This window comes from Cervus elaphus, chromosome 4, assembly GCF_910594005.1.
Source record: "Cervus elaphus chromosome 4, mCerEla1.1, whole genome shotgun sequence".
Taxonomy (NCBI): domain Eukaryota; kingdom Metazoa; phylum Chordata; class Mammalia; order Artiodactyla; family Cervidae; genus Cervus; species Cervus elaphus.
Window position 1 is genome coordinate 46315997 of NC_057818.1, and position 14553 is coordinate 46330549.

The 14553-nt window shown below is 55.2% G+C and overlaps 1 protein-coding gene across 6 annotated transcripts; it reads right to left on the reverse strand.

The window, feature by feature from the left end:
- Window positions 1-1396: 1396 nt before the first annotated feature.
- Window positions 1397-14393, reverse strand: DMKN (dermokine). Of its 6 annotated transcripts, none has more exons than XM_043893264.1 (18): window positions 13784-14393; window positions 13331-13504; window positions 13166-13219; window positions 12849-12893; window positions 12299-12475; window positions 11396-11458; window positions 11165-11203; window positions 9140-9190; window positions 8942-8989; window positions 8627-8674; window positions 6399-6455; window positions 5996-6043; window positions 4072-4119; window positions 3677-3718; window positions 3280-3351; window positions 2532-2555; window positions 2376-2423; window positions 1397-1681 (listed from the first exon to the last, which is right to left on the reverse strand). In XM_043893264.1, the coding sequence occupies exons 1-17, from the start codon at window positions 14183-14185 to the stop codon at window positions 2376-2378; spliced, it is 1440 nt and encodes a 479-aa protein (XP_043749199.1). In that variant the 5' UTR covers window positions 14186-14393; the 3' UTR covers window positions 1397-1681. The 6 variants fall into 6 exon arrangements, with proteins under 6 accessions (XP_043749199.1, XP_043749189.1, XP_043749207.1 ...); XM_043893254.1 differs by having other exon boundaries at window positions 1397-1750; XM_043893272.1 differs by lacking the exon at window positions 11165-11203 and having other exon boundaries at window positions 1397-1750.
- Between the last annotated feature and the right edge of the window lie 160 nt (window positions 14394-14553).

Here is a 14553-nt window from a genome sequence, read left to right on the forward strand (position 1 = left end):
CAATGCAGGAAACTCGGGTTCCATCCGTGAGTCTGGAAGATCCCCTAGAGAAGGAAATGGCAACCTACTCGTGTTCTGACCTGGAGAATCCCATGGACAGAGGAGCCTGGCGGGCTACAGTCCATAGGGTCGCAAAAGAGTCAGACATGATTTAGCCACTAAACAACAACAGTGGGGTTTGTGGGGGATTCTGAGCAGGGGAGACTCTGGCTGCTGCGGGAGAACGGATGTTAGGAGAAACTCAAAAGTCAGAAGCTACGTCAAGAAGCTGCTTCAGAGGTCCCGGCAGGAGAAAGGGCTGGCCTTCTGCTTTACGAGAATCCTTTACACCAGAGGGCCTCAACCTGCTTCACCTGGTGCTTTAAACTTTGGAGGGTGGCTTTCAGCCCTTTGGACCATGAACGCCCCAAGTCCAGAACTATGTTGACCACCTCGACCCCTCAATCCCCAGCTTCTCCCTCAATCCCTCAGGGATTGGCAGGAGGCAACGTGAGGTCCAGCAGTTTCTGTCGCTCACCCACTCTCCCTGAAGGAAGCCAGCTGTCAAGCCAGCTGTCAATTCAGCTGGAAGGACTGAGCGGCAGCGCGGGGACGGACGCGCTCTCCCCCCTGTGGCTGCGAGGAGGTACTGCAAGGCCCTCCCTAACCAGGAGAGATCCAGAAAGGGTGAAAGTGTTCGTGGCTCAGCCGAGTCCGACTCTTTGCGACCCCCGTGGACTGGAACCCGCCACGCTCCTCTGTCCGTGTAATTCTCCAAGCAAGAATTCTGGAGTGGGTTGCCATTCCCTTTGCCAGGGGATCTTCCCGACCCAGGGATCAAACCCAGGTCTCCTGCACTGCAGGCGGATTCCTTACCGTCTGAGCCACCAGGGAAGCCCCTGAGATTCAGAGATGAATATAAAGCAGGAACCCCGGCTTAAGGACAAACGTGAGAAACGGATGCACGTCAAATCATTTCCCCTAAGTCTGCTTTGGGCCCGGCTTCTTTCATTTCTTCATCAACTATTTGATGAGCCAGGCCCTGAGCTAAGCCCTGGGAACTGAACCTCCCCTTCCCCCTCATGCCAGTCATTTTGTACACTCCTCTCAGGAGGAAGGGGCTTCCCCAGTGACTCAATGGTAAAGAGTCCGCCTGCAATGCAGGAGATGTGGGTTCGATCCCTGGGTAGTGAAGATCCCCTGGAGGAGGACATGGCAACCCACTCCAGTATTCTTGCCTGGAGAATCCCATGGACAGAGGAGCCTGGCGGGCTGCAGTCCATAGGGTCGCAAAGAGTCGGACACAACTGAGTGATCACACTCAAGAGGAAGGTGTTACCCGCTCCAAACCCGTCTTCCCTCCTCCCTGCCCCAGACCATCAGTGTCCTATTAAAGAGAATAAAATCTGCCAAAGTCTTAGGGATACAAGATTCATGTTTTATTTCCACAGAGAAACTCTAAAGTAGGACGCTCCTCCTGAATTTTTGTCACGGTGACTTCAGGTCACAGAATGGAGCTGGTGCAGAAACGGCTGGGGTATCCCCGAGACTGGAGGTCAAGGAGACATCACCACCGTGTGCGGGAGCAGACAAGGGACAGGCAGGCAGGACTCCAAGCTAGAAAAGGCAGGTGTCGGCACGCGGACCAAGGGCTGGGGCAGGGGCACAGTCTGGTCCCTTGACGACTCATGTTTCTCAGGGCCTCAGTCGCGGTCAGAAGTGGTTGTCCAGAAGAAAAGAGAAGATGGTAGAACGCCGGCCACTCCCAGATCTGTTGAAACCAGGCGTTCTCTCATCTCCCTCAGCTGCTGTGCCCACAGTTCCCTCATGTCCTGCCCATGCCACCTGCGGGCTCCTCTCTCTCCTCCCTAAAACAAGTATTACCCCTTTCCAGCCTGGCGACTCACTTCTTCCCACCCCTGAAACTTTATACCTGAAAGGCTCATCCCACAGCCCCCTCCCCGCTCCACACACAATTCCTATCCTGTTCCTTCTCCTTAATCTAATGTGCGTTCCTATCCCTGCCTGGCCCACCCAGCACTCAGAGGGTGCATTCCCAGTGTTCTAGGTCATTTTTAAAAAACTCTTCTAAGTATTTATTTTAACTGAAATATAGTCTTCTTTTCAATTTTTAAAAACATTTTTTGGCCAAGCCATGCGGGATCTTAGTTCCCCAACCAGGGATCAAACCCACACCCCCTGCATTGGAAGCTCAGAGTCTTAACCACTGGACCACCAGGGACGTTCCCGGTCATTTTCTTATGAGTCTTTCTCCACAAGCCACACTCGGGTGTCTCCTCCTCCTTAACACCTTTAGCATGTTCTTCTAGAACAAAGGGAAGGCCCAGCCCCCGGCCCTGACCCCAGGTGACTATGCCTCAGCTCCTGATACTCACCTACCAAAACTTCACCCACTGCAGCAGGCCAGGGTGCATCCGGGAAGCCTGTGGGGTAAGGAGAAGGTCTGAATGGACAGTGCATCGTCCCCCATGCACCCTCTGGCCTCAGACCCCTTCTCTCGAGAGCCAAATTTTCTCGGGCCCAGAACTTACCGAGGAAGAAACCGTGACTCCCCCCTGTAAAGAGAAGATCAGAGGAGGTGAGGTGAGGGCCTCCATGACTGCTCTGTACTCAGCCATGTCCTCAGGGCTCAGGAAGGGCCCGTGGCCCTGGCAGGTTCAGACCAGGGTCATCCCAGAGATCCTTTGGTCTGACGGCAGCCCTTCAGCCACAGCCAATTTCTCATCCTGCATGCATTTTACGCAAGATGATACTGAATGTGGTCCCTGAGCATGCATTGACCAAGGGGAGTGAGAAGAGGAAAGGCAGTCTCCCTCTGCCTGCCCGGGGGATGAGCGAAGTGGATATACCCACAGGAGTATTAACTGCAGCTTCACCTCCTTTCAGGGCAGGGGCTTTATTATTCTGAGAGATGGAGGGAAATACTGGCAGTTCATTTGCTTGTTAACCAGCCGAATTAGTATTTAGCATATTCCTTTACTGAATTTATAAAATTGTTTCTTTGAGACTGAATAAAGCAAAATCCTCACTTTTCTATCCTGTTACTTCCTTTATGAAAAGGAGCCTTCATTTTCCCACCAACCAAGAGTTTCTGGGTCAGCCTCCTCTCCCCTAGAAAGGTCAGCAGTTAGAGATGGAGAGCAGATTTGCTGTGGGTCCTGTGATTTTTGAGGTGGCTTATGTTCCTCATTGAGAGGATCCCAATTTTCTCCATGGCATGTGATGCAGTCACGTTCCCCTGTAAACTCTTCTGAGAGGGTGAGCAGTTGCAAGTCTTACCTTAGCAGGGGTCTTGGCTGGGTACTGCCCGCCAAGGGCTGTAGGGGGTCCCTGCTGGTTGTAATTGTAGTTCTGTGGAAGGACGCAGTGGAGGGGTGAAAGGTAGGGGATCAGGAGAGAAGGGATGAAGGCATTTTATTCCCACCCCCCTGCTCTGGCTGGACCTTTCTCAAAGCCCCTGCCTCCTCCCCTCCTCATGTCATGAGTTTGCTTCTATAGCATCTCCTTCAGCCACACCCCATGCCTTCACCTCACTTCACCTCCCAGCCCAGATGGCCTGGCCTCCCTTGTCTTTCTTTGCCTCTCCCAGCATCTCAGATGTCACTGAGGAGGCGAGGAGAGGAGACCAAGGGAAAAGTGAAGTCTGAATCAGGTGGTCAGGTGGCAGTTAGCTCACCTTAGCAGTCACAGCTACTGCATCTTGCCATCCTGTGCCAGGCTGAGAAAATGATAGAACCGGGCGTGAGGAGGGGGAATTTCAGATTGGCAGATTGGCCAAACCAAGAGCCGGGTGGACTTCCCAAGTGGTGCTAGTGGTAAAGAACCCGCCTGCCAATGCAGGAGACTTAAGAGATGTGGGTTCGATCCCTGGGTCAGGAAGATCCCCGGGAGGAGGGCATATCAATCTACTCCAGTGTTCTTGCCTGGAGAATCCCATGGACAGAGGAGCCTGGTGGGCTGCAGTCCATAGGGTCGCAAAAAGTCGGACACAACTGAAGTGACTTAGCTTGCACAAGAGCTAGGCGGAGAGGGACCATGGGCCTTCTAGGGCATTCTGAGGGAGGGACTCACCTGGCCAGCCCCACCTGCCCTCTTCTGAAGCGATGGCACGTCCTCGCCCTGGAAGGAAGGGGGAGTCAGAATGAGGGAGGCCTCGCGGTCCTTCAGGTCTTGCCAGACTCTCACCACCCAGGCTCTGCCCTCCTTCTGGAGGCCAGCGTCCCACCTGACCCGCCCACCCCTCTCGGGGTCCGTGATAGGTGCTGCCTATGGTGAAGGCGGCGGGCCAGGAGGAAACTGATGGCCCGGATAGATAGAGGACAGGTTGCCACACTCAGTGGGCCGTGACGAGGAGAGAACGGGTTTGGCAGCCCCACCATCGCCCAGGCACCTGCAGCGCCGGCCTGAGCCAGGATAACAAGAGAGGGAACCTACACAAGCTCCCAGGGCAGAGCCCGCGCGTCAGCCCCACCCATCTGCAGCCTGCAACACACCCTGCTCCCCTCACAGGGGCATCCCTCTTCCCAAATGCTGTTCTCTACGGGGTCTTTGGAAGGCCTGGCTGGTTCCCACAGAGGCCAAGTCAAAGGAGAGAGAGGAAAAGGAGAAATATAGGAAAGCAGACAGAGCCCTTAAGAAGCACTGCAGGGACTTCCCTGGTGGTCCAGTGGCTAAGACTCTGCACTTCCAATGCAGGGGCCCGGGTTCGATCCCTGATCATGGAACTAGGATCCCACATGCCCCAACTAAGGGTCCCCCTGTGAGAACAAAGATCAAAGGTCCTGCATGCTGCAACTAAGGAAATGAATAAATATTTTTTAAAAAGCCAAGGAAATGAATAAGTATTTTTTTAAAAGAAGAAGCACTGCAGATGCGCAAGCTCCCTCCCCTCCTCTGATCAAGGCAAGGGGAAATCTTGCCTGTCTCTTTCTCAGGCTCAGGATGTTCTTCCCAAATCTGGCTTAACTCTCCACCTTATCCATACCTGCCATTGACTTCTTTTTCTTTCTGTCACTGACTTCTAACCCCACTTCTCCAGGGGATCTTCCCGACCCAGGGATCGAACCCGGGTCTCCCACGTTGTAGACAGATGCTTTACCGTCTGAGCCACCAGGGAAGTCCTCTAGCCCCACTACTAGCCCCAAAAGCGTGGACACAAACTGGAGGACCACAGGCCTCCACAGGCATTTTTTGGCTTGGTCCGAATGTATAAATTCAATTAGTTGTGAACAGTTGAAAGCCCTAGCTTTTCTAGAAAAAAATCAAGACAGTGTGGCCCCATCTGTCCAGCCTCACGTGCCCACGTGGACAAGGGAGCCTGCAACCCTGGCCTCAGTGCCCAAGAGTCCTGATTCCCAAAGGCCACTGGCCCCATGAAACCTAAGTGTGGCCTTCAACAGGACGCTAAGACCCTGCCCATCCTTCCTAGAACTCAGATAACTAGACCCCCCCCCACCCCGCACCTGCCTGCACACGACCTTGACCCTCCCTCCTCCTCCTCCCCCCATAGATACTACCCTCCCACTGCCCTTCAGCTTTCCTCCTGAGTGACCCTGTTCCGGCCCTGAGAGTTGAGCCCAGCCCCAGGCCCCTCCATCTCCCCCACCCCGCGACCCCCGCCCCCTGCTCCCCCTGCAGTACCCACCCAGCTGTGGCTCCCCCCGAGCCAGGCCACACCCAGCAGGAGCAACAGCAGAGAGGAGACAGTGGCCGGCTTCATGATCTCCCGCCTGTGAAGCCCTCGACTCTCGACCTCGGCTTTTATCTCCGGGAGGACCTCCCACCCGGCTCCCTTCTCCGTGACTCACAGCTTCCTTCTCCCACCCCACCTCCGCTGGGCATGCACACAAGGAGGAAAGTGGGGACCGAGGGAGGCACCTTCCCTCAGCAGGGAGGAAGCAGAAAGGAATCTCCACGCCGCTGCCCAGGGCCCCGAGCCCCATGTCCCCAGAGCTGAGCGTCCTGACCCCCAAACCGGGGGTTCCACGGCCCTTACCTCAGTAATGACTTTCCAGTTCAAGAAAGGAGTGTTGTGTTTGAAATCCTGGAGGAACAAGGAAAGATGAGTGGGCCACAGGGAAAGAGGATTCAAAGGGTGGAGTGTGGCAGGCTGTTGTGAAAGTTTCAAGATCACGTGCAAGAACAGGTTTTGGGGATTTTTGGCGCCTGGGTGTAGTTTGGGGTTAGATGAAGATAAGCCTCCAGGAGACTGAGGGTGTTAGCATCGCTGATGGTACTGGTGATAAGACTTGGGGGAGATGACGCATCTCAGAAGTGAGAAGAGGGGGACTTTTGTGATAGGTAGACTGGAGCAGAGGGGTAGCTGCCTTGAGGGAGGGAGGGAAGAGAGACAGGATCACCAGGATTCCCAGTTCTTCAAAGAGTGAGAGTTCTCCTACCTCCCAGAGCCGCCTGAAGTAGAGGAGGGCACGAGTGCTGGGGGGTGGGGCCTGGCCCTGTGGATGAAAGTGGGGAGCCGGTGAGCAAGGAGCCTGTCCCCACCCACCCTCACCTGAACCCCTGCTCCTGCATCCCTCAGCCTTCAGAATTCACTGTGACTGAGGTCTGGGGGGAGCTGGTGCCTCCAGGGACACCAGAATACTGTTTTGGGGGACAGGGAGAGGGAGGCTAGGCCTCTGGAGCCATTAGCCACCCCTCGGTCACCCCCACAGCACATGACAACATTCTTCCCTAGCCCAGTCCCCCACCCCCACCCCCAGCCTCAGGGAGAACACAACCTCAGGCCTTGCCCCCTGGACCTTCCCACCTTACTACCTGCCCACCTCCCAGAGATGTGGAGCCGAAGTCCCCCCTTCCAACCACCCCGCCCCCCCACATGCCTCAGAACAACAGTGGAGACGTTAAGAAAGGAGCAGAGACCAGGAATGTGGGATAGCTAAGATTTATTTTGGAGCAAGCATTGAGGTTAGTAGGGAGATAGTGGTGATTTAAGAATGGGTGGGAAGGGGGTTCCCCTCCATCTGGTAGCTCTGTGTCTGGAAGTCACGGGGTGCGAAAGCTCCTCTGGTCCTGGGCAAAGAAAGAAGTTCCAAGGGGGAGCTCAAGGGCTAGGGATTTGGGGAGCAGTGGACCAAGGCAGGGGTAGATGGGACCTCCACATCAGAAATCTACAGGGACCTTTGCGCCCACGGTTGTCATGCAATCAAGTCCAGCTCTTGGGCCTGGAAACCCCCATACCTGCCAGGAACGTGTGGACCCCTGTCCTCATTCCTCATCTGAGTCCTGGCTCCCTCATTGCCCCTCCCCCTACCATGAAGGAGGTGGATGGCTCCATCCTCTTCTCTGCCCATCTCTTGTGTCCTGTCCCTTTCCTGGGAGATCTGCTCCCGGGGGAGCCGCGCCCCAGTGAATCCCGCCTGGCAGCGAGCACTCCCTTTACTGCCCCGCTAGATGTACAAAAACGTTTGACCCCCTGGGAAGTATCTGTGCATGCCCTGGTTCTCCCATTAAATTCTTAAGTCCCCATGCTCACAGGCCTGAGCATGGTCCATGGCAAGGAGTCTTACTCTTACCAGAGACCATTCTCTATGAAATAGAAAAGTCTCTTTTCTTCATTTTGTCCCTCCAAGCCAGGACTCTGCTGTAGCTGGGAGCTTCTGCAACTCCCATTTTCAGTCCCCATCTTATTCCCAGAGGGTGACATTCCTGAGGTGGGGACTGCCTCTCTGTCTCCCCACCGACCATCTCCCTCCCCCACGAGTTTTGGAGGGCAAGAATCCTAGTCTGCATTCTTTTACTTGAATGGTCAGGAACTCTAGTTTCTCCAGTCAGGTGGCTGGAAGGACTGGGATGGGCAGGGGGCATCTGACCGCTGGAGAGCAAGCCCCAGTGGCAAGAAGCAGCTGCTTCTCGGCTCTGGGCTGTCACAGGCCATAGGAAGAGGAGCCCAGTGTTGCCGTATTGTTCTTTGAAAATGAATCAAACCAAAGGATCAGTGGACCACCAATTCTAGCTTCTGCCTTTGATATTTGATTCATTTATTTGTCCTTCACCACCACCACCCCCCACCACTTCCAGTCCACCCCCTCTGCTCTGGAGATACATCTGCTATTCTGGTGTCAGACCAGCCCGGCCAGGGCTTCCCCTGCGAGAGCAAGGGGTAGGCTGGGAGGAAGGACAAGAGGGTTCTGGGCCCCGAGCATCTCCTAAGATTACGTTTGTGCAGGGCCCAGACTGATGCCTGGAGTGTTCACTCCCTTTTCGCTTCTCTCTTGGCATCAATCCTCAGGTGAACTTTAGCTCCCCTTGATGATTCAGTCCATGCCCTGCCTCTCTCTGCCTCTGCTCCCTCCCTTGTTCCTAGGGATTAGGTCTTCTTACTCTCCGGGGAAACTGAGGTTCAGGACTGTTCAGGTCTGCATGTTGAGACATGAAAGAGACCTGCTCCCTCCTTATCCCCCACTCCCAGCTGTTTTGAAATTCTCCCTCTTTTCAGGTCTCAGCTGTCCTTCCTCCTCGTTTTTATCTTTTCTTTTTAAATGACTAGCGGAAATGCTTTCTTAATGACCATCATCACTGTTCCCTGGCTCACCTAGCCGTAGTTTAGCTTTCTTCTCTACATCTCTCTCTTAAAAAGATCGAAATGATGTTGCCTTCAAGTCCTTACCTTGTTTAGGGCATCCCAGTTAATGAAGCCCAGCTTGGATTTAAAATTCTGCAGGGAAAAAAAAAAAGAATGGTCAAATTGGATCATAGTGTGATTGACTCAGGGCCTCAGGACAAGAGAGGCCAAGGGCCACTGCTGACAATCATTATATTGGGTTGGCCAGAAGTTTGATCGGGTTTTCCTAAAGATGGTATGGAAAAACCAGAACGAACATTTTGGCCAACCCAACAGCCCAAAGACTTCAGCCTGTGGGACCAAGAGACACAGGTTTGGTTTTCCAAAGAAGAGTGAGCAGAGCACTCCTGCCGAACTCACCTTCCAGAAAGTGTCGAAGTTGAAGGGCTCAGAAGATGTCTGAGAGTTCTAAGGGACCAATGAGAAATAGAATGAGAGTAAGAACCCACTCTGTGGGCTGGAGGCGGGGGTGGGAGGTATGGGTGTCGGGGCGGGGGCGGGGAGGGCAGGCAGGGGTCCTTGACACCATGGTCCAAGAGGAGGGATGTTCTCACTCACCAAGGTGTTGATTCCACTGACAGCTTCGCCTTCTCCACCAGAGCCCTGCCCCTGGGTCGGGAAAAGGGGACTGATGTTCAAGGCTCCATGCAACCTATCGTGCATGCCCCCTATCACCTCTCTCTTCTCAGCCTTTGTACTGTGTACTCTCTGTCACGCCATCCACCCCACTTCTTTCCACAGCACCTAAGAGCCGCCACCTCCAGAAAGCCTTCCTGGACTGATTTGCTGCTTGCTCTCCAGACTAACCCTACCCTGTCCCTTGAATCAAATCCATATTCTTTCTCCCCCCCCCCCAATTCTCTGCTCCCCAAACACCACTAGTAGCCAACATGTAGTCCCACCATGCACAGGACACTGTGCCTCTTTCCACCACTTTCCCATGTGGAGACGGCTCTGCTTTACAGAAGGAAACTGAGGCAGAGAGCTGTCCAGCAGCTTTTCTCAGCTCCCGTCTCCCTGTCAGACTCCAGGGCCAGGACTCTGAACCACCTTGGTGTGATTACGATGCAGAAAGCTCTGCAGTAACTGACGGCGTCAACAAGTTAGCTTCGCTGTCCCTGTCTTACACAAGAGGAAGCCCCGGCTCAGCGAGGTCAACTGACTTGCCTGGAGACACACAGATGACAGGTGATACTGCTGGTGCTCAAACCTCCATCTTTTAACTCAAAATTCACTGCTTTCCACTTGTCAATTCTGTCTTCTTACATTTAGTTTTAAAAAATATCCCCTTGGGACTTCCCCTGTGGCCTGGTGGTTAAGGCTCCTCTTTGCAACGCAGGGAGCACGGGTTTGATCCCTGGTCAGGAAACTAAGGGGCTTCCCAGGTGGCACTAGTCATAAAGAACCCATTTGTCAATGCAGGAGACATAAAGGACATGGGTTCGACCCCTGGGTCAGGAAGATCCCCTGGAGGATGGCATGGCAACCTACTCTAGTATTCTTGCCCGGAGAATCCCCACGGGCAGAGGAGCCTGGTGGGCTACAGTCCATAGAGTCGAAAAGAGTTGGACACGACTAAAGCAACTTAGCATGCATGCACGGGGAACTAAGATCCCAAATACTGTGGGGTGAGTCCAAAAAGTAAATAAATAAAATAAAACAAATATCCCCTTGATGACAGAGGATGTGATGGTTGGATCGCATCACCGATTCAATGGACATGGGTTTGGGTGGACTCTGGCTGTTGGTGATGGACAGGGAGGCCTGGTGTGCTGCAGTCCATGGGGTCGCAAAGGGTTGGACACAACTGAGCGACTGAACTGACTGACTATTCTGTTATTTTTGTCTGTTTTTCCACCTCACTATGTATTTAAGACTTTGGTGTGCAAAAAGAAAACTAAAAATAGAATTACAAATGGAGTTTTCTTAAAACCTGCCTACCCACAAAAGGTTAGTGTCCCTGATCCGTGTGGAGCTCTTCACAGAGCCTTCTCGGTGTAGCCCCTCCTCCCCACCGGGCGTGCTCCTCGCCCTCTCACATAGGCTAGCAGCCTCGCCAGGATGCTTGTTGGAAACCAGAGTCTCAGCCCCACCCCAGTCCTGCTGAATCAGAATCTGTGTTTTCACAAGACCTCTGGGCGCTGCCTGGGGACCTTAGTGCAACACCTCCTCTGTCAGCACGGCGGGTGCTGACAGAGAGCCAGGTTTCCAGGATAACTAGGAAGGAAAGGTATGCTTTCAAAATCAGTTTCAAAACTCGTCACTGAATTCTGTTCACTGGTCAGGTATAGGACATTTGAAACAATCCTGTTTCTAAAAGGACTGGTTTTCATACAATTGTTCACAGCCCCAGTCTGTGGTCTAACATGAGATAGATCATGTAAGGACCTACAGGTAATTATTATTTGGGAGCTTATTAGTCTTTTGAAGAGCATGCCCATGGTTTCCTCCCCCTGGATTATAAATTCCCCACAGACAGGGTTGGGACGGAGGCTTGCATTAGGAGAGGGGTGAGAGGAATTGCATTGAGGAGGGGGCACCGCTGCGGGGATGAACCGCAGTCGCCGCAGGTTCGGCTCTCACCTGACCCCCAGATCCCCCGGACCCGTGTGGGTTGTCACACTGTGGGAGAGACAAAGAGAAGACTCTCAGTCCCCACCCAGACACCTAGTCCAGCCCCGCAGACTGCAGCCTTCGCACCCCAAGGCTGGCCTGGGTCCATCACCCCATCAGCATCTGCCCCCGTTCCCTGCAGGGGCTGGGGGAGCTATCCTCTTCCACCGTCGCCCACCTTCCATGCCTCTTCACACTCACCTCGGGTTTGTTTCCGCCACTGCTTCCAACCCTGCTCCCCGAGGAGGCGTTGGGATTGTATCCCTACAAAGGAGAGCAAGAGTCCATGTGGGGGCTTCAAAGGACTTGGGAGGACCCAGAGTTCCCGAAGTAGGGATTGTTCCCATCCCCTCACCCTCTCCTGGAACATAGAGAGGGGAAGGGACCCCTAGAATCCTTACATGGGAGAAGCCACCATGATCAGAATTTCTAGTGTCCTAGATGCAGGGAAAGTGGCTGGTACAGGGAGCAGTAAGTTATGGCAGCTTACAGCACCTGGCTTGTTCTTGCCTGAGACCTTTCCCAGAACCCCAAGGAAGCCAGCTGTGCCCCTTCTCTGCAGGCCCCCTGGTCAGAGCTCCACCCTCATCCGGCTCCCAGGTCATGGTCCCCTCCTGACCCTCTCATCCCTCATGTAGGGACACTATTATTAGCATCTACACCACAGTTCTGTAAGTGTCCTTAAGTCTCCACATGTGGTCGTGTCCCCGTCCTCCTGGGAGCTTCCCAAGTAAGTGTCCTGTTTCCCTGGGCCCACCTCTCTGGCTCCATCCACCACCCCAGCTCTGGTTAGATTCACCAAGTAGACATGCCTGCAGGAGCAGAGGTTAGACAGGGGGCAGCATCCCCCGTCACCAAGTGGCAAGGGGCTAGGGTAAACACAGTAGGCAGGGCACCTTCTCTGCAGATTAGAGGGCACGCGTCAGCAGTACCGCCTGGTGGGGCTGGAAGGTGGGCAACGCAAAACGGGGGGCCTGGAATGACAACCCCACTGACGCCAGCTACCCTGGGGCTGGCATCTTTCAGGAAGACCTTGGAGTGAGTGTCCTCAGCAGGGACCACCAGGGACCCCATCTCTGCCTGCAATAAATGAGTAGAACATACCCCGCTGGACCCGGAGCTGCCGCTGCTGCCTCCACCGCTGCCTCCACCGTGACTGCTGCTGCCGCCATTGCTGCCGCCACTGCTGCCGCCACTGCTGCCGCCACCATGACTGCTGCCGCCATTGCTGCCGCCACCATGACTGCTGCCGCCATTGCTGCCGCCACTGCTGCTGCTTCCCTGAGGGGCCGGAAGAGACCAGCTTCAGTCACTTCAGTCCTGTCCGGCTCTGTGTGACCCCATGGACTGTAGCCTGCCAGGCTCCTCTGTCCATGGGATTCTCCAGGCGAGAAGACTGGAGTGAGTAGCCATTCCCTTCTCCAGGGGACCTTCCCCACCTAGGGATCCAACCCCCATCTCCCTCATTGCAGGCAGATTCTTTACCGTCTGAGCCAAGAGACCAGAGTGAGGTCTAAAGATGAGAACACCAAGAGAGAAGGTTTTCCTCCCTCTCCCTCCTCCCTCAGGAGTATTTCCCACCCAGTTTGAGAGGAGTAGAGTTTCTCTGTCTCCTCTCCGTGCAGAAATGCTTCAGGTTGCCCCATCCTCTTACCTCAGAGTTGCTAGAGCTTCCACCTGAGCCAGGGGGGTTGGTGCACTGTGGAGGGAAGGGGACGGGTGGGTTTCCAGTTGAAGCTGTTCCCCCAGGCCGGGCTCTCCGGCATCCTTGGCTTGGCTTCCTGTCCCGGTGCATCTCCTCCCCACAAGCCCAGCTCACTCTTCTGAGCCTCATCCCCACGCCCATCTCTCCCCAACCAGTCTGCCTCTTCCTTCCACTCCTCCCCTGCCCGTCTTTCTCTCTGCTGTGTCTCTCCCAGTTTCTATCACATGCATCCAGACACCTCTGCCTCTCCAGGCTTTTCCTCTTACTTCTGTATTTCTGTTGCTGCTGCCTCTCACTGAACCAGGTTGGGTTGCAGCTCCCTGCAGGAAGTGTGAGATGAGCTTGGGATCAGGAAGGACACGGGGGAGGCACCAAGAGTGTGGGCTTGAGGGGAGGGAGGGGGCAAGCATCAGGGTTGATGGTTACTTTACCTGAGGGTTGGCCCCCAGGTTGAATGGCCCTCTGTGGCCTCCCTGAGCATTGGCTCCAAAGCGGCCACCTGAGCCTCCAGAGAACACGTGGTCCCGGGTGTCCCCTGGGCCTCCAGGGCCGCCCTGAGAGCCAGGGATGCCATGGCCTCTGGAGGGAGGCTGCCCATGGGTACCCTGCAAGAACAACATGGCTGCGCTGAGTGTGTGTGACCTCCTCACTCTGGGGTGGGGGAGGGTGGGCAGAGCCGCTCAGAGAGGAACCAGAGCAGGACACGGGTGGGCGGGGGGGGGGGGGAGGCAGGTGGAGAAAGACCCAGGGCAGTGGGGGAGGGAGGCCTGACGTGGAAGGCTCGCCACTGATGAGGAGGCATCCCTCCTTTCAACTGCTTCCCGGGATCCTCAGCCCAGCTGCCCATAGCCTCCCATTTCCGCAGCAGCCTTCCAGCCACTCACCCAAGCTCCGTTGCTGCCGGGAGTCCCCTGCCAGGAGCTGTGGGCAGGGTCCACTCCATGTCCGATGATATTCTCAGCCTGTCTGCCAGCCTCGCTCCCAGTGTTTTCAAGAGCGTGGCTCGCTTCCTTAAGCTTGTGGGCAAGAGCATCCCCCAAGTGGGGGTCCCTGGCCTCCCTGATTCCCAAGCCTGCTTTCTCTCCAGTCCCTCGTTCAATGGCCTCCTCGACTCCGTGGATGACGGCTTCTCCCACCACGTGTCCAAGGGCCTCCCCCACCCCATGCCCAACGGATTCCCCAACTTCTCTCCCGGCGTCCTCCTCTCCACCCTGCAGCGGGCTAGCCTCCCCGCTGCCCAGGAGCAGGAACAGCAGGAGGCAGGCCAGAGACCCCTTTAGCTTCATCTCTGCCTCACTTCCTGTCTCCTGAGTGTCTTCTTTCCACCCAGGTTCCCTTTCGAGCCCTGTTGCTTTCCCGGCGTCTGCCGGCCCTCCTCCCTTCTCTCCTTCCTTCTGGCTTCTTGTTCGCCCTCCCTCTGGGTCTGCAGCCTGCTCTCTCCCTCCCCAGATGCCCTTGTCTTCCCAAAGTCCTCCTCCACGCCGCTACTCCTTATAGTGTAGCTGCAAGAAGGTGGCAGGGCTGGGCAGTTCAGGGTCCCTCCCCACAGTGACTCAGATCCAACCACCCGATAGGGTAATGAACTGTAATTGTGAGGCTGAGTGTCTGTGTCGAAACAGAGAGGGAGTCCATGCATCAGGGAGGGAGGAAGAAA

Bases quoted from the DNA above. Each gene is read 5' to 3' on its own strand.
- DMKN (XM_043893264.1), bottom strand. From the start codon at position 14,185: ATGAAGCTAAAGGGGTCTCTGGCCTGCCTCCTGCTGTTCCTGCTCCTG. The intron at 12,894-13,165 runs GTAAGAGGAAAA...TTCCCTCCACAG, and splicing joins GCAGCAACAGAAATACAGAA to TGCACCAACCCCCCTGGCTC. The intron at 6,044-6,398 runs GTAGGAGAACTC...TTGTTCCTCCAG, and splicing joins ACTTCAGGCGGCTCTGGGAG to GATTTCAAACACAACACTCC.